The sequence below is a fragment of the Gymnodraco acuticeps genome, unplaced genomic scaffold (genome assembly GCF_902827175.1).
Source record: "Gymnodraco acuticeps unplaced genomic scaffold, fGymAcu1.1, whole genome shotgun sequence".
NCBI classification, from domain to species: Eukaryota; Metazoa; Chordata; class Actinopteri; order Perciformes; family Bathydraconidae; genus Gymnodraco; species Gymnodraco acuticeps.
In genome coordinates this window covers 2,382,975-2,408,637 of record NW_022992206.1, presented here as the reverse complement: position 1 = coordinate 2,408,637, position 25,663 = coordinate 2,382,975, and the positions used below count along the sequence as shown (strand labels likewise).

At 38.9% G+C, this 25,663-nt stretch overlaps 1 protein-coding gene and 1 long non-coding RNA gene across 2 annotated transcripts in view; one reads left to right on the top strand and one right to left on the bottom strand.

Moving 5' to 3' along the window:
* slc12a5a (solute carrier family 12 member 5a) overlaps positions 1 to 25,663 on the top strand; it is a gene marked incomplete in the record, with an annotated part of 137,749 nt that overhangs the window by 83,735 nt on the left and 28,351 nt on the right. The window contains 3 exon segments of the mRNA XM_034205748.1: positions 9,899 to 10,045; positions 22,296 to 22,350; positions 23,370 to 23,500. Coding sequence (XP_034061639.1) covers positions 9,899 to 10,045; positions 22,296 to 22,350; positions 23,370 to 23,500 — 333 coding nt within the window.
* LOC117539545 lies at positions 19,372 to 24,763 on the bottom strand. The gene is made up of 2 exons (XR_004568018.1): positions 23,334 to 24,763; positions 19,372 to 21,035 (listed from the first exon to the last, which is right to left on the bottom strand). It is a non-coding gene; the product is annotated as an uncharacterized LOC117539545 (long non-coding RNA).

The window sequence follows — 25,663 nt, the reverse complement described above, 5'->3', positions numbered from 1 at the left end:
CCCTTTCTCTCCTCTCGTCTCTTCTCCTCTCCATCTATAAGCAGTTGAGGAATCACAACAAAGCCAGCCAGCTAACGAATCAGAGCAGACTGGGCTCTGGTTTCAGACAGAGGGTGAAAAGAGGTGCTGCAGCACAGGCAGTATGAGAAATATGAAGCATGTTTAACATTAAAGCATGTAAACATGTCACAGTAGAGCATAAAATACAAACGTGAAAATGAGCTTAATCTGTCCTCTTTTAGTATCTTTTACACAATCCTTTCCCTTTCAATTAGATGCTTTGTCAAGCCAGACGTTCATCACAATCTCCTCCATAATAAATTGTAATAACAACAAGTAACATTTTCGAGATGGAGAGGACTATAGTTAGATTTCAGTAAAATGGAGAAGATGCTGTATATTTTGGTCCAATGCCTATTTATATATTGGGGCCAGAGGATAAAACTGTGGGTTAGAGGGGCTTCTTGAAGCTGTCAAAGAAAAAAGAAGAAAAAAGAAAAATGCAGCAACATCATGTTTGGGTTATTGCTTCAGAGCTCAGAGGATCAGGTGAGTGGAGAGAGAGAGAGAGAGAGAGAGAAAGGTCCAGTCTGGTGAGAGGCTAGTGGGAAGTGGTAGGGCAGCAGCAGGCAGTGGAGCTGAAGTATGTTCCACGGCAGATGTATTGAAAGGTCCTAGTGTGCGTCTAACACACCTGAGCCATGCATGTGGTGCATTCACTGCACCTCCCAGGGGGTGGGAGGGCAGCTGTTCCTTCCTACATCAGTGGTGCCACGCCAGCCTACCTGTGGCTCTGCAGCAGTCAGTGTTGCCTTCGCTCGCAACGGCCCGCTCTCTGGGGAAATCATCACTCTGCTGGCTCCCAGCCCATTAAACAGACACTCGTCCTGTGTGTGTGTGTGTGTGTGTGTGTGTGTGTGTGTGTGTGTGTGTGTGTGTGTGTGTGTGTGTGTGTGTGTGTGTGTGTGTGTGTGTGTGTGTGTGTGTGTGTGTGTGTGTGTGTGTGTGTGTGTGTGTGTGTATTTCAGAGCAGACGCTGGTCAGGACTGCAATTCCCCCGTCCACAAATGAAGAAATGAGACACCAATTGAATGAAAATAGAAAAGCAGCACTCTCAATAAACGTCCAGCCTTTCCCCCCTACAGGTTCATTCATTCAATGCATACACAAGCGTTTCATCCGTTTCAGGATATCTCTTACTAAAAAGTCATTAGAAGCATCCATTTTCTCCCCCAGATTGTTCAGTTTTGGTGGCTGTTTACCAAACCCACAGAGGTGTTTTTATCATGTTGAGGTTCACAGTGAAAGCTCTCAGTATCTCTCAGCTGCGTCTGTACATCTTATGTAACACCCTGGATTTCTAGCAGACACACTGTTTTTCAAAGCCCGCCTATTGTTGAACAAGGATTATAATTTATCACTCAACTGCCGCAGACACTCATACAGCGGGCCAACATACAAGGTCTGCTTGATTGTGGTTCTCTATTGTGTGTGGGAGCAGGCGGGGAACATGACATTTAGCAGTCTGGAGAGGGTTATTTCCGACTTGTGTTGAGTGGCGTAAACACCTTTATGTTGTTGTACAGAGTAGTATTTACATACCTTTTAGGGCAGATTAGTTTAATCTGTAATCATGATTTTACAGTCACTTTATGCTTTTCAACACTCCTCCCTCTGAGCCTGCTGATATGCATGAAAACCATTTTTTTACAGTGCTGTTAAAGCTTTTCTGACACAGTTATCTGCCAAGATGTTATCGTATTTGGATCCCTATCTAACCTCAAAGCAATACCTATTTCATATCTATTTTTGATAACAATCAACACTAAGTTCATGGCTGCAACTCTTTCTTTTCTTTTTTGATCTATTTGAAGTGAGTATTGCAAAGGATTTTTCCTCTTAAGAGAGGCTGTGAAAATATAGGTTCACCTTTTGGACTTTAAACGCCAAATAAAGTTGTGATTCTTTTTTTCTTGAATCAAACCACCTTGAAAAGACTTACAGAGTCTTCATTCTCTGACGGGTGTGATGTCTGCTGTTGCTTGTTAATGCTCACAGGTTTTCCTTTAATAACGTACCTGTTCATACAAACTGACCTCAGACCACTTTGTGCAGCGGCAGCAGTTTTGATCCTAACAACAAAGTGCTGATGACAGGGTTACCTCTCTACCTGCACACTTCACTGCTAATGTACATTGCACACCAAGTGCCTGAACAACCTGTCAATGGAAACTCAGACTTTTTTTAATTACAGTTTTGCCAGTGGGAGGGGGGAACAGTCATGACAAGAAAAATAATTTAGAGGTGAAATAGCTGGAAAAAATTCAAAATCTTAATTTTAATCCTAGATGGAAGTAATTAGTTTTTTCTTAGTACACATAAATTCCTATAATGCATTATACCTTATTGACATTAATGTTACACTGACAATACTGTCAGAAAGGCAAGTAACATGCCAAATATCATTATATTAATTTACCCTTAACATGGGTTTAAATCTGTCTCACTCTTAACTATTTTTCTTTTCTTAAAGAATAGTGAAATACTGGCAGTACATTGCATCGACAAAACCCAATCCTCCCAGAGTCCTGGCATAGACATTACAAGACATCGCATGGAGGAAAAAAAGGAAAAGGAAATACATACATTAAAAACAATAAAACTGAAATTACAAAGTACATGCAATGGAAAAGAAAAAGTGCACTAATGCTTCTTGGTTAACTTTGAAATTAAACAAAGTCCCAATCGGCTTTTATGTGTCCAGAAAGTTCCCAAGGAGTATCTTCAACATTTTCATTGCCTTTCAACCTAGTAAGCATAGATGCAGTCCAAACCAATGTATTGACCCATTCCATTCTATCCGGAAACTTGTCTATTTTCATATGTCTCAAGATGATTCTGGACGCTGTTATTAAACCAACATAATAACAGAAAATGAACTTTTTGAAATATGTGGTATTGGGATCTGAGCAGATTAATACTCCAAGGCAGATGAAAATGAAGTTTTCACAATTAATTTTCTAGTCAACATTAGATTAGTTTTTTCAAATACATCCAGGGATATGACCTAAATCCTCCCCGCCTCTTCACATAGCACCGTTAGTGCATAGACACACATGCCACTAAATGTATACATTGCTTAAATAATAGAAATGTAGTTTAGGTAGACGCCCATTAGGGTTAAGTATTCATATACAAAATATTTGATTAGGTTTTTTGACAAGCAGGTGATGAAAAATCATATCAGCCACACACTGAAGTCACAGTGGGTCACAATCTGATTTGCATTAGCTTAGACAACAGACAAACTGTGTGAATCATTATCATATAAGAGGGGGGGGGTGACAGAGACGAACGAGGTTTTGCTCTCCGCTGCTCCCCTCAGCATCCCGTGGAGGCCGTGATGTGGATCTTTGATTAAAGCACAATGAAGCTGAAGGTTGAGAGGTTCCCTGCTGCGAGGATTCAGTAGAAGGAGAGGGAAGGTAGAAGGTTACATTTCAGCTCGACTGAGGAGAAACACAAGCTGTATGAAGCTAAATTAAACATTAAAATACCTATATTGTAAGACTTTAAACAACACAGTTCAAAACTTAATTGTTCAGAGTAAAGCACCATAAAACAAATACAATCCCAAAAACTACAATTGGGCAATTATAGACATCAAATAGATGCTCCCATGTTAATAACCTTTGGAAATGATTTGCTTTCATATGCAATAATTTGACTGTTAAAACATTCTGGTTTCCTTTAGGAGACCCCAACACACAAAAACAGAACCTTTTTTTGCACACAGGGTTTCCCACACATAGACTATACTTGGGATTTCGCGACCCATTTAGGTTTTTGTTTTTTTTATAATTGTTTTTAATACATTTTTTTTTTTTTATTCGTCCGTGACCATGACGCCATCTGCGATCGATTAACTTGTGGACAATGATCCCTCGCTCTACGCCTCCTGTACCCAGTCCCGGACTGGCTATCGGGAGTACCGGGGGGTTTCCCGATGGCCTGGCCTGTTAAGTGGCCTGCCTCACACAGGGTGACTGGCTGTTTACATGATGTGGCCTGCCGACATGGCCACTGTCATACAGATCATAAATCAAAGCCCTTGATTGGTCTCTGTGTGTCATTCAAGCTTGGGATAACCTCAGCTCAGGTGAGGTGAAGGACTCTCTGAGGGTTTAGATAGTTAACTTAGTCTAAGTTCTCAGTGGGTCTCAAACGGTTTGGTCACCATTTATGTAAACACATATTTCCATTTGAGAGGGTAGTGATTAGTAAAATATGCATGAATAAATAAATAAAAAGTTAACTAGGTGAAAAAAGGTAAGATACACTTTTAAAACTTGTTGAGAGCTAAAACTAGTCTTTGCTGCTGCCTCAAAAAGGAGAAGGGAGGAGAGGAGGGAGACAGGAGAGGCTGGTTCAGGAGCCCAGACACACTCACAACTATAAATGAACCAAAAATAAATAAATAAACAAGTTTCAGTGTCTTTTCATATTGGAAATGGTATGTTATTGGTTATGGCCATGATTTAAATGATTATTGAAATGTATACAGTTCTGTTTCATATAGGTGTTTCCATAGATCTAGTTTCTTAATTTGCCCCTCAAAGTGCACCAGATTGATGAATTTAACTCCAAAATAAAATAAAAAAATCTTACCGGGGAGGATTTGAGGTCCACCCCCACTTAAAATCACATGGATAGGTTCCTAAATACATTTACCATTTTTTTTAAATAGTAACCCATGTCCATATGTTTATTTGTGGGTAGTAAATGTAAACTATAGGGCTATCATTATGGGCCCTGCCTGTACCTGTTCGCTCTGCCATCGCGTGAAGGGTCTGCTAACAAGCGACCAACAGAAAGGTTAATGTTAATGTTGTTGCACGTCACCTCAATCCGCTACCACCACCCCCCCCAAGTATATTTCAAATCTGTGGGCAACACTGGCACATTTACATTTCCAAACCAACGAATAACTGAGAAGGTCAGGACGGATTCTAAGATGGATCTTTAAAATAACACCTTCACCTTTCGGTTAACATAAAAAACATTCATCATATACAGGAAAATGCAGTCTTCGTTACTGTTTTCTGTATACTGCCTCAGCATTAACATCCAGCTGAACATCTTGTTCCCCGTGGAGTTTTGGACCATTAGTAGTGCTATGGAGGAATGTTCCTCTGTGTGGGTTCCCTTTATATGTCACCTTGTGCACACAGGTGATTCTGAATGTAAAGGGAAACTCTGTTTATTACATAAAAACTCCACAGGGCAGCTTCAAGCACCGCACTGTACAGTACAGTACCGGCAGTTTCCAATCCTCCTCCTATAACAATAGTCTGAGAATGTGGAAATAAAAAAACATGTGTCTACAGTAGTTTGTTAAACAGTGCCGATCTTGTTTAGATGCTAACATTTGATTATATTTAAAGTAATATATTTGTTATTTCTGGTTTACATTACATATGATGAGTTGTCTACACACATGTTATGCTATATCCAATACTTGAACATACGTTTACTTAAGATCTGTAGTTCCGGTATTTACATTTTTCTTACTTTATACTTTTCCCGCACTACGTTGAACTACTTTTTACTTCACTACAAATATTTGCTGAGTTTAGTTACTTTCAGATTCAGATTATTAAAACAGAATATTACGAACATTTAATCTGATTATTATTATAGATAAAGCTTTAGTATTTATAATCAGCCCCACCTTTTTCCGCTAAAGTGATGTGTTCATTAATTTATTCATGAGTATAATCCATGGGATATCCTGCATAATGAGCAAATAAAAGTTTGGAATTATATAATTATGCTTCAATCTTATTACGTATTTTTAGCTACTTAAAATATTGAATGCATTTCTACATCTTGTACGTATTTAAATAATATGAGGATCTCTCCTACAAAAACCATCTGTAAGGTTGTATACTCATATCATCAAGTCAGATATGAAATTGATACAATATGTGATGAAGTATTATACATGATATGATATGACACACGCTGTGGTGTGATATGATAAGATTCAGCATGTTTTGAATCCATTTGCATCCCTCACAACCAGATCAAGGGTTTCCTGCGCGATAGCTCGCTAATTACAGTTTGGAGTGTGAGCTCTTGCTCTGTTGTTTATCTGAAGGAAATTAGAAGATAATTATATTTGCAAGACCTGTTTGGACTTGCTCCCCCCCCCTCTCTCTCTCTCTCTCTCTCTCTCTCTCTCTCTCTCTCTCTCTCTCTCTCTCTCTCCTCTCTCTCGCTCTCTCTCTCTCTCTCTCTCTCTCTCTCTCTGTCCTCTCTGCTGCAAACATTACATTACTAATGCTGGGAAGCAAGCCTCTCCAAACAAATCACATACTGTAGCATCATAAGGCACAATATTATTAATTTGATGTCAGCCACTTGTCAGGATGATTTGATCAAAAGTCTGGTTTACAAATTCAGCATCTGCTATCTCTACCCAGTGCCGAGCTTTATTTGATTCCATTTATTCAAATCCTCCATCTTGTAGTGTCCATCTTGCAATTTTAATAAAACAACCAAGCTGTGTAGATAAAACAAAGGGATATCATTATTTCGTAATGGAGTTTGAAGCTGAAGAGATGGAAAGATTACAGCACAGATGATACAGGAGGTTAATATTGATGGATATTTAGAAATATGATAAGAATATCATGATTATATTACATGTATATTTCAATAGCAACAGAATCAAAGCAAATCAGATGTTTTGATAAATAATTTTGACTGAGAGTCACTTATCTCTGCTGCTGCTTTTTAATGATGTAATAGTGGCATTGTTTCAAAATGACCTCAACAATATTCTGCCATTTCTGTACTGCAGTTTGACCGACAAGTCTGCAACAGGCTAATATGAGTCAGCCAATGTATCAATCCACCGCTGAGTGGCATGTGTCAAGACGCTGCATTTCCTTCCTCGTAAAACATAAAGTGCACATGCCATTCGGAATGTTCAATAAAATGGCAGACAGTAAATCTAGTGCACTAGTTAGTACGGAGGGATTTTTGGGATGAGTGGACATTTAAACATTATTAGTATGACTGTTAGTTTACATAGTTTGCTTGGATTATTTTGTCAAATTCCAAGGCACTGGGAGATCTTGGCCACAGCTCTTTCTATAATGGAACAATTATGTGTATATATTCTCTTGATTTGAACCTGCTCAAAAGATTTACCTTATCTTCCTTTGCTCATGCTACACCCTCCAATTTGTATAGAAAATCAGGCCAGTAGTTTAACTGCTAACAAACGTACAAACAAACCAATAAACAAACAAATCCTCTTTGGGGGGAGGTAATAAATTGTCCTCTCAAGGCGTTGTCACCCTCACCTTTTTGGTTGAGTTACAAAAACTCTTACATTGTGGAGGAATAAAATGCCAATTGGGTACAAACAAAGCCGTAAAAAAGAAAGCTGCTATAACTTTCTCGCTAATAGACTGTACATTTGGTTCATTTTCATCTTTAGTTGCTGTTGTTGTTGTTACCTAGCTGCTGGCTCTGTTGTGATGGGACTGGCAGGGCCGGTTTCACAACCTTTTGCATCAATAACATGTTTGTTGAAAGGTTCATTCATCGAGGGATAGCATTGGCTTTTATATATAACCAATTTTTTCAGAAGTTTGTAGGATTTTATTGTATCCAAATAAATACACAACACTCGCAAAATGTATTAATTAACAACATATGATCTTAGCCCAAAAAAACCTTGGTATTAGGTAGAAATAACTAAATCATCTAACAACTCTAGTAAATAACAGAGATACAGTAAGCTCTCAAGTGTTGGTAATCTAATAGAGCTTGTAATCCGTGTTTATGTGAGATGAATTATTATCACTTTGCTTTTTTTTTGCTTCCGATCTGAGTAATAAACACCTTTTTTGTGACAAATTCTCTTGGGAAATAACATCTCTGCTGACACAAAGCAGAGCTAATCACACTTCTATTCATCCTGTTTGTCTGCATTCAAGAGATGCATCAGAGAAGGTGTTTCCATATGTTGTCCTCGATGTAATGATTTGACAGTCAAGGTCTGCGCTATCACTCGGTAAAAATGGGTCATGGCTTGATATGAGCATAATTACCCTTTATTGGCCAAGCTGTCCTTGAGCAGGAAATGAATATTTTCTCTATTATGTACAGGGTCAGCTGAAGTGTCCTTCAAATGTAATACAAGCCATCAAGTTTGTGCAGACACACACACTTGGGAAACAATCATGCACAAACAAATAGCTGCATACAAACACACACACACACACACATCGATGATCATCCTAAAAACCTTCAGGAAAAAAAACTCCTATTAATCAAAGTGACGTGCAACCAAATACGTCTTCACTCTCTGTGTCAGTAATCGCCTTCAATGGAACGGCCTTGAAAGAGATTCTGGAGCTGTGTGAGGACGTGCAGAGCAGCTCTGTCTTTGTCCACTGATCCACACCAGGGACAGCACTGCAGCAAACCCAACCAGAACAGAGCCATGGCAATAAAGCAGCCTGTGAAGAAATACAATAATAACCCATCCATCCATTGAATGAGATCGGTCCCTAGGCTGCCTCCCAATCTTTAAGTTTTCTTTCTCTCCTGGACTCAAAGTAATTATGGGTTGGGGAAATCAGGAAGGAATTTACAAAGTGGTAAATCCGTAAGTTGAAAATCGACATGTAGGCTGAAGTCAATGGAAAAACTAAGAGCCTTTTAACTTTAAATATAAATAACTAGCAAATATTAACGTTTTCAATGCATGCAACAGCCAAATGAAGAGTTAAGAAAAGGAAGTGTAAAGTATAATAATATTAATTAATAATATTAATAAATATAAATAAAGAGAAATAAGCTATGAAGAAACGGTAATAATAATGAAAGAAGTTAAATTAAATGGGAAATGGATGAATAGGTGAATGAATCATAAGAGGAAGAGATGTGTGTATATGTACATATGTGTGCATATATATATATATATGTATTTATTTATTTGACTATTTATCTATTTATTTACCTATTAAACAATGAAGTATACCTATATTATGAAGCAAATCATGTATAAATACAACACCATATGCATACATAAAATGTAACTGACACTGTAATCCCCCTACCCCCCACCCTTCATGTTATGTCATGTCCTATTTGTGATGTGAGCCATGTCCTTGTCCTTTGTCTTTTGAAAATGTTTAATAAAATATAAATGTTAAAAAAAAGGAAGTGAAGGAGGATGAACAAAGGAAGAAATGATCTGTTAAGATTGACATCATGGAGACACTTGTTTATATATAAAAACAAAGACAGTAATGTGACACCAGCAGCTATTTCAACCTAGAGCAGCGTATTACAATTACAAATGAGTCCTTTTGAAATTAATAATCTATGAAGTCCTACAAGTAAATGTCTGTTTTGCCTCAAAGGCAGCGTGACCATCTGTGGTGTGTTTACTTTGCACGTGACCCCTCGGAGAAAAAAACACACAGAAGCTATAGCAAATTTGCAAACTGTGATTCCCAGCATGCACGGCTGGTGTGATGACTTTCATCGATTCGCACAGACTTCCAAAGTGAAGCAGGAGTCATTCAGCAAGTCCTGCACAGCTGGTACATCAGGCTTGTGGAAAAGAAGCAGGAGGTTCTAAATCTAGACATTTGACATCTGTATTCTGAGATTCGAAATTGTACATTAGAAATAAAGTGTTACTGGAAGAAAGAACAATGACATTATGTAATTGACTGTGTTACAGTACAGTTAAACCGACAAGTCATGCCTGTGAAATTACCACGTTTGAATAATTTTGCAAATAAAGTTTATAAATGACCTTGTTTGGATTTTTAACTATAATATCTCCCCCCCCCTCGTCTTCCTCCAGGCCCCCCAGCTCGGCACTCTGATGGGCGTGTACATGCCGTGCATCCAGAACATCTTCGGAGTCATCCTCTTCCTCAGGATGACCTGGTTGGTGGGAATCGGAGGCGTGGTCGGGTGCTTCGTCATCGTCTTCATTTGCTGTTCCACCGTGAGTGTGTTTCCTACCTTCATTTAAGCCTCATGTTGCAGCAAGGCCTCCTTAAGGAGTGACCTTAAACTGACGGGCGGCATATTATAAGATACATGGCAGCAGATACAGCTGTACAGTAATGTGCTCTATAGTAGTAAAAGATACCAGATGTTCACTTAATTGGGAACAGAACAAATCTAAGGAGCTGTGATACAGACTAGACAGCTTCAATGTGTCTATCATGAGAAGTTTACTTTACCCTTTATTTCCTGGCTTTTGCAAGATTTGTCAAATAATTAACTCACTGGATTCGCCCACAGACACCGTAGCATTTTGTCATTTTATTGATGAAAATGGTATTTAACAAGACAACTTGATATTTCATGTTCTACTGCTTAATGATCAATATCTTGGCCAAAAAACTAACACTTTCCCGTCTTCTCTTTGGAGACAATAAACACCACAGTGCCAAGCTTGCAGTCCTTATTAGTTTGTCAAGCCTCTTCCTATCTGAGAGTTAACACCCTTACGGCCCGTCCACACTACAGCTTCAAAAAAAGCTTGGAGCTGGGCGTGTCTGAAGCTCGACCAACAACCAATTACATGAATCTCCCGCCCCTGACACACAAGCAGCGGTTTGATTGGCTAGAGCTTGTACTGGCATATGATTTGATTGGCTGACGCTTCCACCGAAAGCTTCAGAAGCTTCAAAAATTGAACATTGCTCAACTTTTGCAGCCTGAAACGCCAGGAAAGCTCCGCTCTGCTTCCCACAATGCAGTTCGGCGAAAAGTGACGTCACTATGGAGTCAGATTTGGGTCAATATTCTAGCGTGCAAAACAAGCTACTCACGAGTGGAAAATGTGCTTTTACACGCGCATGAAATGACCCCCGCGCGCAGATTAAACCCCCGCGAGCGGCTATGCGCTCGCTCGCGAGAGAGACAGCCCTCTTGCTCACTCGCGGGAGTGTCAGCCTCACTTGCTCGCGGAGTCTGTCTACGCGCGCGTGAAAAGTTTCTGACACTTTGGGGCGGAGCCACTGGACTTTGATTGACAGCTGCAAAGAAGCCCGCAGTTGCCAGGTTTGATAAATGCCTGAACTACCAAGAGCCGAGGAGTGACAGCTGCAAGATCAGTTGGACGAGATTGAATGGTAAAGTTGTCCATAAAAAACTATTATATTCGTAAAGTGAACAGCTAATATATATATATCTTAATGAATTTTATATAAAACAATATATTTTTGAGAGGGCTGTATCTGTCGAAAACTGCTGTCTGCTGTATGCACCTCCCTTACGAAATGAACTATAAATGAATTATAGTATTACTATAGTATACTATAAGAGTTGTATAGTGTCCTTTAGTAAGTTTGTATTTTTCACCAGCTATTGTATTACTATAGTTTTTTCTGTAGTGCCATTTTATTAGTTATAGTAGCCCTATAATATTTCAATAGTAATACTATGTATCTAGATCTTTGTAGTATTCCTATATTATTTCAAATAGTATAACTATAGTATAATATATAGTGTTTCTGTAGTTGTTTTTTGAACACAAGAACACTCCTATAGTAATAGTATGATGTTGCCATAATGAATGCATATTATTACTATAGTGTTTGTAAAAGTATTGCACTCCTAGAATTAATGTGTTTTTTTTTTTATATCAAATTAATTTATATATATATATTTATATATATATATATATATATATTAGCTGTACACTTTACGAATATAATAGTTTTTTATGGACAACTTCACCATTCAGTCTCGTCCAACTGATCTTGCAGCTGTCACTCCTCGGCTCTTGGTAGTTCAGGCATTTATCAAACCTGGCAACTCCGGGCTTCCTTGCAGCTGTCAATCAAAGTCCAGTGGCTCCGCCCCAAAGTGTCAGAAACTTTTCACGCGCGCGTAGACAGACTCCGCGAGCAAGTGAGGCTGACACTCCCGCGAGCGAGCAAGAGGGCTGTCTCTCTCGCGAGCGCATAGCCGCTCGCGGGGGTTTAATCTGCGCGCGGGGGTCATTTCATGCGCGTGTAAAAGCACATTTTCCACTCGTGAGTAGCTTGTTTTGCGCGCGAGAATATTGTTGGAAGCTTCTTCCAACGCCGCTGTGTGGACGGGCCGTTACAGAATACTGCGAAGAATCATAAATACTCTATTACCGTCTCTAATTGCAGATTCTAAATTACGTTATTTCCTCAGTAGGTATAGACAACTTTGGTCCCACTGTACAGTCTTGGTTAACATTTATATTTATCCTTTAGTCCAAACCCCACTGAAGACGTTAATCCTGGAAAATTGTTCCCAATGATGTACTTTAATGTCTGTGCAATTTCTGAAAACATCTGGCCATTGTAGTTTTCAACAAACGCTACTCAACAGAAGTAAATGGTGCATTTGTTATGGAATACATGTAGCTGCTAGTGAGTATTTAAAAAAGCAGATGGTGTATTGAAATAGTAGTCTTGAAATAAACTTCAGTGGCCATATTCATGGTTATGAAAGAAAAGGGCAATACTACAAATAAAACATGTTAGTAGGATCAATGCATTGCCGGATTGAGTCTTTTGATTTGATTTGAAAATATTGAGTATCATCAGACATATCCTTTATATTAACATTTCAAAAAACTCACAAACACACACACATGCAATTTAGAAACCATTTTAAGTAGCCCAGACTCTCAGAGGCTGATCCTTCTCAGTGCGACACCACTGTCTGTACAACTAATCAGCTCTAAGTAGAATTTACCAAAACAACAGTCTTCCTGTTTTTCACGCACAACACACTCATGAAAAAGAGTTTAAGAGTTGTATTGCTTTATCCGGCTGAGGTGGTGATATAGATCTTGCTGCACACCAACATGAAGGCAGCATTTCAAGGAAAGATGTTTTTAGTTGTATCTTATTTGATCAAACTGTCTATTGGTGTAGTAAAACATTGTTGTAACTGCAGTAGCTACTGTATGAAGGCTCAAAACTAACAAAGTCCCTTCTAAGACGCAAGTTATTTAATTTACATAACACTTTTAAAAGCGAAGAGGCACCAAAGTGCATCACAAAGAGAGACCTACTGTATATGAATATGCCTACAAGCATGAAGACATAGATGTGCTGGGACTAAAACAGCATTAAAACAGAAGCAAAGTTAAAACACAATTTAGCTTTGCAGATATAAAGAAACGGCTGCTCCATGTAAGTTGAAAGGCGCTCTGCATTGGATCTGTGAAAAGAACAAAATGGAAGATGACACACTGTGATGTTCCCATTAATGTCAGTGGCTGTCATGTGTCAGAGTGACTTTGGTGTTGGACTGACACCTAGTCGTGGCCTTGAGACTCAAATGACAAAACACACTGTCCCACAGGATCGACAGCACTGCCGACATTGATCTGAGTGGCTGCTACAAAGTGATCGTGTTTGACTTGTTTCATGCCATTGATTGTCAGGGAACGTATCATATGCCCAGCTTTTTATTTATTCAGGAGAGCGGAGGTGGATAGGAGATCATGTGTCAAAGCTCTCTGTTCAATCTGATTGTAGCTTTTCAATGTAAAGTGCAACATAAAACCTTTCTTATGTCATCGTACATGGCAGTTTAATTCAAAGTGTGTCCGCTGTCAGTGTGTTTGTGTGCTGTTGCTTTGCAGTGCGAAGTGGCAGGACTGTATGTTGGCATGTGTGTGTGTTTGTGCAGCCTAGTTTCTCCTCTAGCACAGAGGGTATTTATAGAACAACCCCCTCAAATCCCAACCATAGCAAAGTTGCCTGCACAGACACACAGGCAATATGCTTCCCAATCATGTTTCTGTGTGACAGTGAAGAGAGGGCTCTCAAACAGCGTGATGAGAGAAGCAGTATTTATTTTTGTATTGATTTTGATGCTAATTTGAAAAGGGATGTTTGGAAAAAATATTTGGAATATTAGATTGTAAATATAGATATTAAAAACGACAAAATGCCTAAGTCAATTTGAATATTCTTATAGTTTAATTAGTCAATGTGTCTATTTTCTAAAACAGGAGGAGATATTCTGTTGTTATGGGAAAAAATATGGCCCACAGTTTTCTACTAAAAATAGCACGATAAATTATGTAGAAAAAAACCCCTCCAAGATCAAAGCTGGTTCATTTTGACAGGAAATCATGCCAACACACAACAACACACACACTATCTAAGCGTCTCCTGCTTGCACACACACTGGCATTTCCTCCCATGTCATAAACTGGGGGAAATATGTAACGGCTGTAACATGAATTCTGTTTTTCCTCTCTCTTACCATTACTATCTTTCTCACACACCAAAGCACACACACACTTCTTTCTTATCAGTCACAGTGAGCTCATTGCAGAGCCCCGGGGCGATAAGCCTGAGCGTGAACGGTGAGTGAGAAACCCCCACCTCTCTCCTCCTGAGCTCCTTACATAACACATAACCACCCAGCCCCCCAGGGGTACCCAGCAACACACCGTAGGAGTAAGTGTGCGTGTGTGTGTGTGTGTGTGTGTGTGTGTGTGTGTGTGTGTGTGTGTGTGTGTGTGTGTGTGTGTGTGTGTGTGTGTGTGTGTGTACATACATGTGCGCCGCGATCCCCCACCTTTAGTGAAATCCACAGGACTTGAAGTGGGGAGAAATCACGCATGCTGTAAAGCTCCATAAGATACCGCACGAGCCCATGTTTTATTCACATGAATGCATGATGGGATATCTCTGACGGAGCACTTGTCATTAGCTGCTCAATCACAGCGGAACATGTCTGCAAATGCCGAACGCTTACCCCGTTATTTTTCTGTCACACAACATTTTGACACAACATTAACGAGCCTGCGAACATTCAGAGAGTCATTACTATATGAGGAATGTGCCTCCATGTGGAACAGCCCTGACACATTCTATACCATTAACTATGAAATATACACACAACCATTATAAAAGTCACTGTATGAACACAGACGCTCATCTCCCAGCCCGTATATTCACACATAGTGTGTATTTCTAGTGCAGATAATGAATGCAGGCTTGTCACCAAGATAAAATGAGGTTTAATATTCTAGATGGAGAGTCATCTGTTGTTTGGCCTTCCTCATTACTTCCAGGTCTTGAATCCAAATGCTGCGATGGGAAGGGTGGTTTGCCCTCTGTCGTGACTCATTTAAATGCTAAGGATGCTTTTCTCCCTTCATCCCTTTCATTTTGTGCTCATAGCTCATCTCAATTTCTCCAACCCCCTTTTTTCATTTTAATGTGTCATTATTCCCCCCTCTCTTCTTCTCATCTCTTTTCACTTCCATCATTTTTCACCTACCATCCATTTTTTGCCCTCCTTCTCCACCTCTCTCCTCCGCCTCTTTCACACAGCAGCATCTCATCCTCTGTTGTTCCGTCTCCATCCCTCAGTGTTGGTCTGAAAGTAAGAATCACCTCCGTCTCCTTCGCAGTGTACACCCCCCAGGGACTACAAGTGATAAACCACACACTGAAAATAGTCTTCTCCTGTACCACTGTGTGTGAACTGATGAAATTGTAATTGACAAAACTATTCTGCGTTAGTTTAATTAAGCATGTTAATGATACACGCTCTGAGGGCAGCGCATAACCTCCTTCCTGTCAAAACCAATTTCCCCTCAAGCCTGAGGTCGACTAAAGGCCAAATCAAAGTTTGACTGTAGCTTTGGGAAGAAACAGACTTAAAGTGTCCTTTGCAGTCAGCGTCACGGGTATATCAGCAGACTTTTTTCTTAAAAAGTGAAAATTAGCTTCTACGCCAAATGCATTCCTCGGGCTCAGACGTAATCATGGTGGTTTAGCAATTATTCAAGTTTCACTAGCATTCACACTGATTTAGAAGGAAATTGTCTATGTAACTGTCTGCTGCTGAACTCATATGAACAGAAAGATGGCGAGGCGGCATAATCTGACGTGTTTCTGCTGACACGCTTAAGAGCCAGAGGCCCAGTGGATGCATTGGATTTTGGAGGTACAGGCACTCCAGGATTCATAGAGCAAGACAAATGTGTATACTCAGAGCAGTTTTAGGTCACCTGCACTGCCTGAAAGTGGGACATTAAAACAGGCCACAAGCTCTGGGTCAGTGGGAAAAAAGACTCTGCAAATCTACAGTAGAGCAATGCTGCCTCCAGTGCCAGTCCGACAACCAGGTGCTGACTCGGACACAAGGTCATCTGGAGAAGTATTCGGGATTATTGGCAATCATAAGGGGGAGAAAAAGGAAGGGCTGAAAACCACTCAGTCCCAAATTTGAGATATTAAATCATCCATCAAGTTAATTGAGATTGGTAGCAAACCAAGATGAGATTTCTGAGATCAGTGCAAACTTTGCAGGGCGGGCAGATACATTTTATGTTGGTGACAGCAGATGATGGATAACATTTGTTAATTTCCCTGTCTGCCGTGACACCCAGAAGGGTACTCGAGAATAAAAAAAGTAGGACATGTCTAAAAGTAAAGTTAAAGTGACCAAATAGTACTTCATAAAAATAAAAATCTGCTAAATGCATGTCAAGAAAATGACAGACCATCAGGGATTAACTAGAGGACAGGAGTGAAATGACTTGGCTCGCCAGGGACTCAATGCTTGAGTGAGTTTTGAAAGGTCATCGTTGCTAATGTATCCTGTCTGGAGCTCGTAGTGGTCTATATAAGGCAAAATGTCTGCTCGACTGTTGAAACAAAAAAATGGATGAATCTGCAATTAAACATCCATCCAAAACCTAAATCAAGAGATAGACTGTTCACTTAGCTACTCCCCTTAGTTTCTGTTGCTATGCATTCTGTTGTTTCAGAGTTATGAAGTTCACAATGATATTGTAGGCAGATGTACCACTCAACAATTAAGGAAGTATTTTTTTTAAACAATGCACCCTTGATTTGAAACAGTGGGAAGATCAACTCTGGCTTCTCTTTTCTAGCAAACAACCATTTATATAAAAAGTGTCACTGGCATAATTTATCATCTGCAGCCAGAGGGCAGTTTGAGGAGGGATGCCCCCCCCTTCAAAGTCAAGTCAAAGTCAACTTTAATGTCAATCTTTCAGTTTGTACAGACAGAGATCGAAATAACGTTTCCAACAATCCTGAATACAAAAATACAAATATGTATACAAATATGTATATCCTATATATATATATATACAATCAACAGACACATTTACACATATGCACACATTAAGATAAAACACAACAATCAATATATACAAAATAACAGTCACTTCAATATCTTAGGGAATGTACATAGCAGAGTAAAAAAAAGTGTCTTGTTAGCAAATTGAAAAAAAAAGTATGCCCCTTGTTAACCTGCCCTCTCCATCCTCTGATATCAGGGGGGGGCAGGGGGATGTTTGGTTGAGTATCTAAGTCTGGTCAGCCTGACTCATTGATCATAGCTCTGAAATATCAGCAGTCTAGCTGAGCTGTGTAGAGATAAATCCATGGCGCTGTCCATGATGCTGAATTAGAAGTACGATTTGTAATTGCGACTTTTTATCTAAGTCCTTCCCTTCTGTTCATTTGGGGCCATGGGGCAGTTAGCTAGTCTTTGGTGATTGACATTAACTTAGCTCATTACATTACATTACATTGCATTTAGCTGACGCTTTTATCCAAAGCGACTTACAATAAGTACATTCGACCAGGAAGACACAACCTTGAAGAAAACAGAATCATATAAGTACATCAGGTTTCATAGAGCCAAACATTTCAAGTGCTACTCAACTGGCTTTAGATAAGCCAGTCCTTTATTAGTATGTAAGTGCTTTGTTAATAATTATATCGCTCAAAGTGGAGTCGAAAGAGATGAGTTTTCAGTCTGCGCCGGAAGATGTGCAAGCTATCTGCTCATAACCTACTGGCTTTAAATATCTAGCTTAGCTAAGTAAATGCAGATACCTCCATGAGCAGTGGTGTCAAGCTGATTGAGACTGGGAAGTCTGTGAAAAAACTTTAATTGAACAATGAATTTAAAAGTACATTTCATGTGTTGGTTTGTTTTTGATGGCTCTATACATTAAACTGAGCTTAAAGAATCAAGTTAAAGAGTGTCCCTGACAAAAAAGTATGCTTCCTAACCAGCAGTTGCTTAATTTAGTAGACATTCAAATATAGCATCATTGTTTTTGTAATGCAGACAATGAGCCAAAGAAATGTGCATTTTTCATAGATACAAAATGTTCAATGCTTAGTATAGCAACTACACATAATAAACAAAACAAACATAGATAATAATTCGGAGGTACTGTATGTTACTACTGTAGGTAGTCAAAATAAACATAGTACTTAAATATGTGCATGTTTTCACATTAGACGGCAAAGATACAGATAGAAGTGGCAAGAAAAGAAAAGATCCTTCAAGATGAATGCACATCACAATTGTTGTGAGGGTTTTTTATTGAGCAGTTAGTTATAATTGAAGACAAAATCCAGTCTTGTCTGAAAAAAAAAAAAAAAACTTTCAAATCATATTGTCTTTTTACCTTACCATTACTGAAATACATGTAATCCATATCTTAGTATAACCTATACTGCACGTCTATTGACTGTAGCAGTACGTCTGAATCATATCATCTCACCGGTGGCCCTGGACAGTCGGTGGTGATTCAGTGACTCAGTATGCGGCGGACTACCTCTGCGGGGCCGCTGCCCACATCAGATAAAACACTTAAACAATTACTGTCTTATCTGCTGTGGTGGGAGAGGAGCTTGTGGCCTCATTATGACCAGATTAGAGCGAGAAACAGAGCCCGGTCCCACTCATTCTTCACTGCTGATCGTCAGTCCGCCGGGCCCTCAGGTGACACTAACCACATTACAGTCTTCACACAGACGCACAGAATGACAGTCCAACATACCCGCCTGGGACCCACTTTATTCCATTACAAGTCTCACTCTTTCCTGCTGCTCCAAGTTAGCTATGTTGTGATTTCATCTTCAGGGATTGTCACCGAAACACCACAACAACAACCACAGAATGATATTATACAGTATCAAGGAATAATTCTTATAAGTAACCCATTGTGTTTTAAAGTAGTAATTGTTGCAGCAACTATTAAGGATATCCAAGTTGCAACCATTAAGCTTATTAACCATTACATTTATAATGGAGCCCAGGCAATACTGGATTTTTTAGGTAGATACTGCTATTTAAATGTTGTCGGTCATTGAAACAACTTGTATGATGCCATGTATCTTAGGTATAGAAACACATTTTACAGTGACAGTCAATTTCCCTGGAAATATAGCTGTCAAAAACAATATTAAACAACATTGAATAAACATAATGATTACGTGAGCATAAAATAAAGATATCAGACATATAAACAGATTATTTTTACATCAAATCGTATTTATATAATATAGCCCAATGTCACTAAACACATTTGTCTCCGTAGGCTACAGATCAACAAACATGAATGACAATATACAAATCAATATAGAATATCGTAACATTACAAGATAAAAATGTAAAATACAAATAGAGTAACATTAATTGGTATAAAATACAATAAAAATACAAAAATATGAAATATCATAAAATATAGGACCCTAGGAGGATGTTCGGAGGCTATAGGCTTTATTCAAAAGGAGGCTCCCCCTCCAAACATGTTTTTTTATGTTTGGAGGGATCTTCTATTTCATTAAACAATTAAATTCTAATTTATTTCCGCACTGCAATTATCAGCTGACTTATACGCCGATAACAATATACCAGTCAGTGATTATCTTTAATTATTAGATGTATCTTTCAGGCTCTAAGTCATTATCATGAGTAGTTTGGTAACCCCCCCACCCCCCGCCCCCATTGTGTTGTCATAATGTGAGATATTGTCACTAAGATTTGAATTGCCAAACTTTCTGTAGATAAAAATAGATGGATATGATGGTTGACATTTGAATTAGCCTGTTTGTCTTCTGTTCCACTGTTATAGATGTAACATATGAGTTCCAAACAAATGAACATCGAGAAGACCCACCTCACACTGACAGCAGATTTAGCAAATGTCAAAGATTTCATAAACTGGGTTGATGCTGAATAAGTTAAAGCAAAAATAAAACTGCAGACTATAGCAGGTCTTGTTTTAAAACTATGACTCAAACAATACATTCAAGAGTAAGCGACAACACAATTAAAATGGGAAGACAATATAATGAAAGCAGTGAGAAGTTCTTCAGGAGATGGCTCTGTGTTTTTTCCAGCCCGCTCTCACATCTCATCTCCCTCGCTCTCTTTCATGTGCAGACAATGTGAAAAGACACTCAGAAATTGAACAATAGCATTTGAAAAAATGATGAAATCTTAATTCTTTCTTTGTACTGTCACACACACTATCTCTCTCTCTCTATTTCTGACTTTGTATCTTCCTGGTCCATTTGCCGCCTGCCTCTCTCTCCTCCTCTGTTTGTGTTGCAGGCAGCCAATGCTCTCCATCCTAGCATGCCCTCACATTTGTTCCGGTGTTTCTCCCCCCCGCTCCCAGCACAGGATATGCATTAGAGTCGTCATTGGCTGTCTCAATGTGCTTTGACAGCTGGTGACAGGCCCTGTGGCATTCTTATGTATCTAATCAACAGCCAGTCAGCTTTAGTACAAGGCATGGCAGTAAATCAGCGTTGACCTCACGTAAACTCCTTCACATGATATATGTATGTTACATACCACGGGCCTGACGCTGATATCATGGGCCTCAAATTACTATATGTAAATGTTTTTCTTAAACACGATACAGTACGATATAATTTGTCCCTGTAAGGAAATGTGTCCTGGACTCCTTTCACTGAAGATACAAATCATACATAGAATAATAAAAAGACATCAACATATTATCACACACATATTGACTCGGCATTCACTTAGGACTTTATACAGTAGGTCTTGGTTCAATCGTATCAATGTTCACCTTTGGGTGTTAGAACACAGATGCTTGGTAGCAGTCGATTCCTCTTTACTGATTTGAATCAACAAAGGATACAGTGAAGGAGGTGTGAGGTCTAAAACAAAGAAATATAAAAGTGCAAAAATATAATTAGATTCCAAGCAACAGGTTAATTTAACTTAAATATCTTATTATAATCAATAGAAATAGATTTCCTTTAATCCTGCTACTATATTAATTATTATTTTTAAACCAAATCCACCCAATCGACAGCCTTTCCAACTAAATATATGCATATACTTTACTGACAATGGCGACCTATTGCACAACCCTCATGGCCAACATCTCTATATCTATATAACATCACATGTGAGCTTTAAGCGTGTTAAAAATCGGACAAAGAAGTGACTTTTACTAAATAGCAGATAATAAAATGGAACGGAGTATGTTTTTTTCTGTGGTCAGTCAGTCTAACATGGAGTAAATTGTCTCAACATCTAGAGCAGTGGTTCTCAAATGGGACCCCTAGGGGTACGTTGGAGTACTGCAGGGGGTACATGAGATTTATTTTATGTTAATGAAAAAAAAAAAAAGATACATATACCAATTTTAGGAAAAGTAACGAAGTTTGAGCAGTGTGGGTTTTATATTAATAGACTAGAGTTACACCTATTTCAAAACTCGAAGTGTAATAACTGTCAGAATGACAAAGATCCTCAGTGAAGCACAAGCCCATGTTTCTCACTAAATTGTAAGTACAACTTAAAGATCAGTTCAATGCAACTAATGTCGTCTTAGTGTTATTGCATGATGTTAAAATTGGTTGGCCATGAATTTAGTGATGGATTGTAAACATTTTAAATGTAGCATTTAAGTGTTTCTCAGTTACAAGGTTGTTGTTTTAATAAATCAGACACTGATGGTGCAGCGCTGTGCTGTACCTCTTTATATAGGCATTTTTCCACTAACAAATAGTTTTTGTGCTGATCAGGGGGTACTTGGCAGAATTTTTTTTTCCGAGGGGGTACATGATTGAAAAAAGTTTGAGAATCACTGCTCTAGAGGATAGATTATTATTGTACTTTTTGTTATTTTAGTACCAAAAGAGGTCAACGGTTTTCCTTTTCAAGTGAAATGTCACCAAGATATTTTGATCGTGAACTTTGTAAGTCTACAGATGGAAACCATTTATTTCATACAGTGCATTTGGGTTGAATTCAGTTGTGAAAGAAAACACAAATACTACTTTTTAAAGGATTAAAATATGAACAACTCGAGAATCAACTCAATACTCACATGCCGAACTTGATAAATATGTCCTAATGTTCCTCTCTCTGCTCTTCTGTCCCCCCCCCCCCCCCCTCTCTCTGTGCAGACCATGCTGACTGCCATCTCTATGAGTGCCATCGCTACCAATGGAGTAGTGCCAGGTGGGTGAGCAGACGCTGGCACCACACAGTGATCACTGTTTGTGTCTGTCCGCTTCTAAAATTCTCTTTTCACTGATTGCTTTTGGCACATTACACCCAGCGCAGCTTGATATCCCCCGAAACATTAAAAGCTGTAGTCTGGATCTTGTGCACTTTAACTTTTCCTCACACAACGTTATTTACACAAAATACAACGCGAGCCAAATGCCTGAAATGCAGCACTGGATGTATGTGTTTGACACAATTACACAGCATGGCTATGTTTTATAATTTGAGTTTACAAAGTAATGATGGCCTACGTCTTACCAGTTGGAGTGGATGCAGCAGGGGTCAGAGCAAATTACAGGCTTGTGGGAAAGTATGGAACTGTGTGCCAATTATAACTGTCTCTGTTATAACTGGTGCAAGCCTCATGCCACTGCAAAGTGCTGATTAAGGTCTATTGATTTATGCATAGTTCATTTACTTGCACACTGTTAGGAAATAGAAGCACTGTGAATAAACACAATGATACAAATAAGTCACAGGAGCAGAATAACCTAAATGTTAACTATTGGAGAGCAATATCACAAAAGCAAGGTTGTGTAGTTACACAAATACTTCAGTCTAAAATAAATTAGTATGACAATCAATTAAAGAAATAATTAGTCAAATGTACTTGTGATAGCTTCACAAACTTGCAGTTGCTTTTTCTTTGATATGTATTGAATACTTGTTTGTCGTTTTGTAAATATAACAATTGTCAAACGTCATTACATTAATGCTACTGATGATTTGTTGTCCTTTGAAAAGTTGTGACACTTAAATATCTACTTCAATTCAACTAGTTAATGTGTGTCTCAAAAGTGCATTGCACAAAAATGTAATTCATTGAAATACACAACATTTACAAAGCTCATCACAAATGTATATAGTGAACATTGAGTAATTCATTCAGTTGCACATTAAAAAGTATATTTCATCAACTTGAATCATACACATACCAGTATGTCTGTTAACATTGTTGTGTTTGTGTGCAGCCGGAGGCGCCTACTACATGATATCCCGGTCCTTGGGCCCGGAGTTTGGGGGTGCGGTGGGGATCTGTTTCTATCTGGGGACAACTTTCGCCGGAGCCATGTACATCCTGGGGGCCATCGAGCTCCTCCTGGTGAGAACAATCCTGTTTCCTTCATCAAGACATCTGCTTTATCTTCACAAAGTTAAGAGACACAATTTAAAGATTAAGCCCACCACGTGAAGTAAGTCTAAATAAGGCGTTGTAGATATAAAATGGTGCATTTTCCATCTTAAACATATTCTTAGTGGTTAATAATTGGTTATAGATTTGACAACACTTCCAGGAAAGCTGCCATGTTTTCTCAGATTGGAAATCAGCAGCAATGGCCACTAACAGTGCAGTGAGGTTAATATAAGTGTGTGTAAAGGAGGTCCTCTTTGTACAGCATACTTGAAACGACATCCATTTGATGTTGCCAGACCATAATGAGCAGGAGAGTAAATGATTGGATGCCATTGCCAGCTTGGTGGAATATGACCACTCAAATCACAGTTTTTCCTCCGCTGCAATGAACTCTGCAATTTCATAAATTGACAATTGTATCAGAGCGATATCACTAACATAAGCTTATTTCAGCAGGAAGGTGAAGTCATTAAACATCAAGTACAGGACACCATAATGGACTTTAGGTTAAATCATGTTTGTAATACCTAAAACATTTGGTTTCATGGTCGAAAGCAGGTCCCAGTATAGGACATGCTTCAATGATATGAGGCCAAACAACACCAGCAGTACAGGAATTCAAAAACCAATCAAAGATTTCTCCTGAGAATAAGGTTTTTTCATTTTTCTTTCTTTTCTTTTCTCATGCTTTGTGTCTGTGTGGAGGGAGAGCCTCATAATCTTTCTAAGCAATGGAAGTGGTTTCAATCTATTCATCTAACTCATCTAAAGCTTATAGGTATTGAGCTTTTCCTTTAACGTTTGTCATTACATCCATAGATATATGTTTAAGCATGTATAACAAAATAATTTAAAACTAGAGATATCTGACCAAGTAGAAGAAAGACACAAGATTAGAATTTTAAAGATTTAGATTGTTTTCAAGGGGGTGAAAGTGTTCAATAGGTTGTTATCAAAGTCTAATTGAGCAGAATACAATTCAGTATTTCATACGACTGTAATCCATTACATCCGAATGCAGTGCAGCTCCTGCGGCGGCCACATGCACATATCATTCAAGTGTATTGAGTGTTCTCAATCAAAATGAAACCTAGCAGTGCATCACTATGTGCCACATGCCTAAAAATAGAGCTCCCCTTCAGTGTATTTCCCTCCACAAAAAAGCTTTGAAGCTATTTTTTATCAAGCTGTGTGTTCTTCAACGTGAATTCTGAGCAGTTGATGAAATGCAGGGATCTTTCATCTTGATATTCATCCCTCTCCTCCTCCCCCTCCTCCTCTTCCTCTTCCTCTTCCTCCTCCTCCTCCTCCTCCTCCTCCTCCTCTGCCTTTTTATTCTAACTCCTTCCACTGCAGTCCCCCATGCATGGGCTATTGGGTAATTATGCAAATGCTGCATTAGCGAGCGATCAAGACTCTGGCGGAGAAACAAGACAATTCCTTGAAACAGCTCTCACTTTAGTCGACAGTTATCAACATACCAGAGTGTTCTTTTTTCTTCCGTTATTCTCCTTCTGGATGCCTCCTAATGTATATGCAGAGTTTGATCATGCCTGGAGGTTAATTCTGTCTTCTGGGTCAAAGCTGGCTTAGTTTCCATTGTAAAATAACAATCCCTGCAGAATTGTAAGGAGCGGATCTGGAGAAGACTGATTTGAATATGTTTCATCCTTCCACCCAGGCCAAGAACACAAACTGAGGCTGCTATTTTAGGAAGCATGCACAGTTCACAGTGAAGCAGGAGATTTGTTTGCCTCTGATAACGCTGTTCAGATCACTTTCTCCAGTCAAATGACCAACATGAGCCCTGACTCCCCACTTGTTCTTGTCAATTTTATTTCCTCTTCATGGTGATTCAACCAGATGATTATTAAAACAAAAAAGGGAGAAATTCCCATGCTTATGTAACAGCTTTCTGCATGAATCATCATAAGCTGATGACAGGCTAATTAAGGGTTTTACCGTGTTATATATGATGGCACTATTCTTAGATTGACCCGTAGTAAAATGGCAGTTAATTTTGAATATTAATACCATGCTTGAGTTCTTTAATTAGGCAGAATTAAAAAAAGCAGAGCGGTATTCTGTGTGCTGCTCCGAGCTCCAGGAGAGGACTGTTAATGTGAGCAT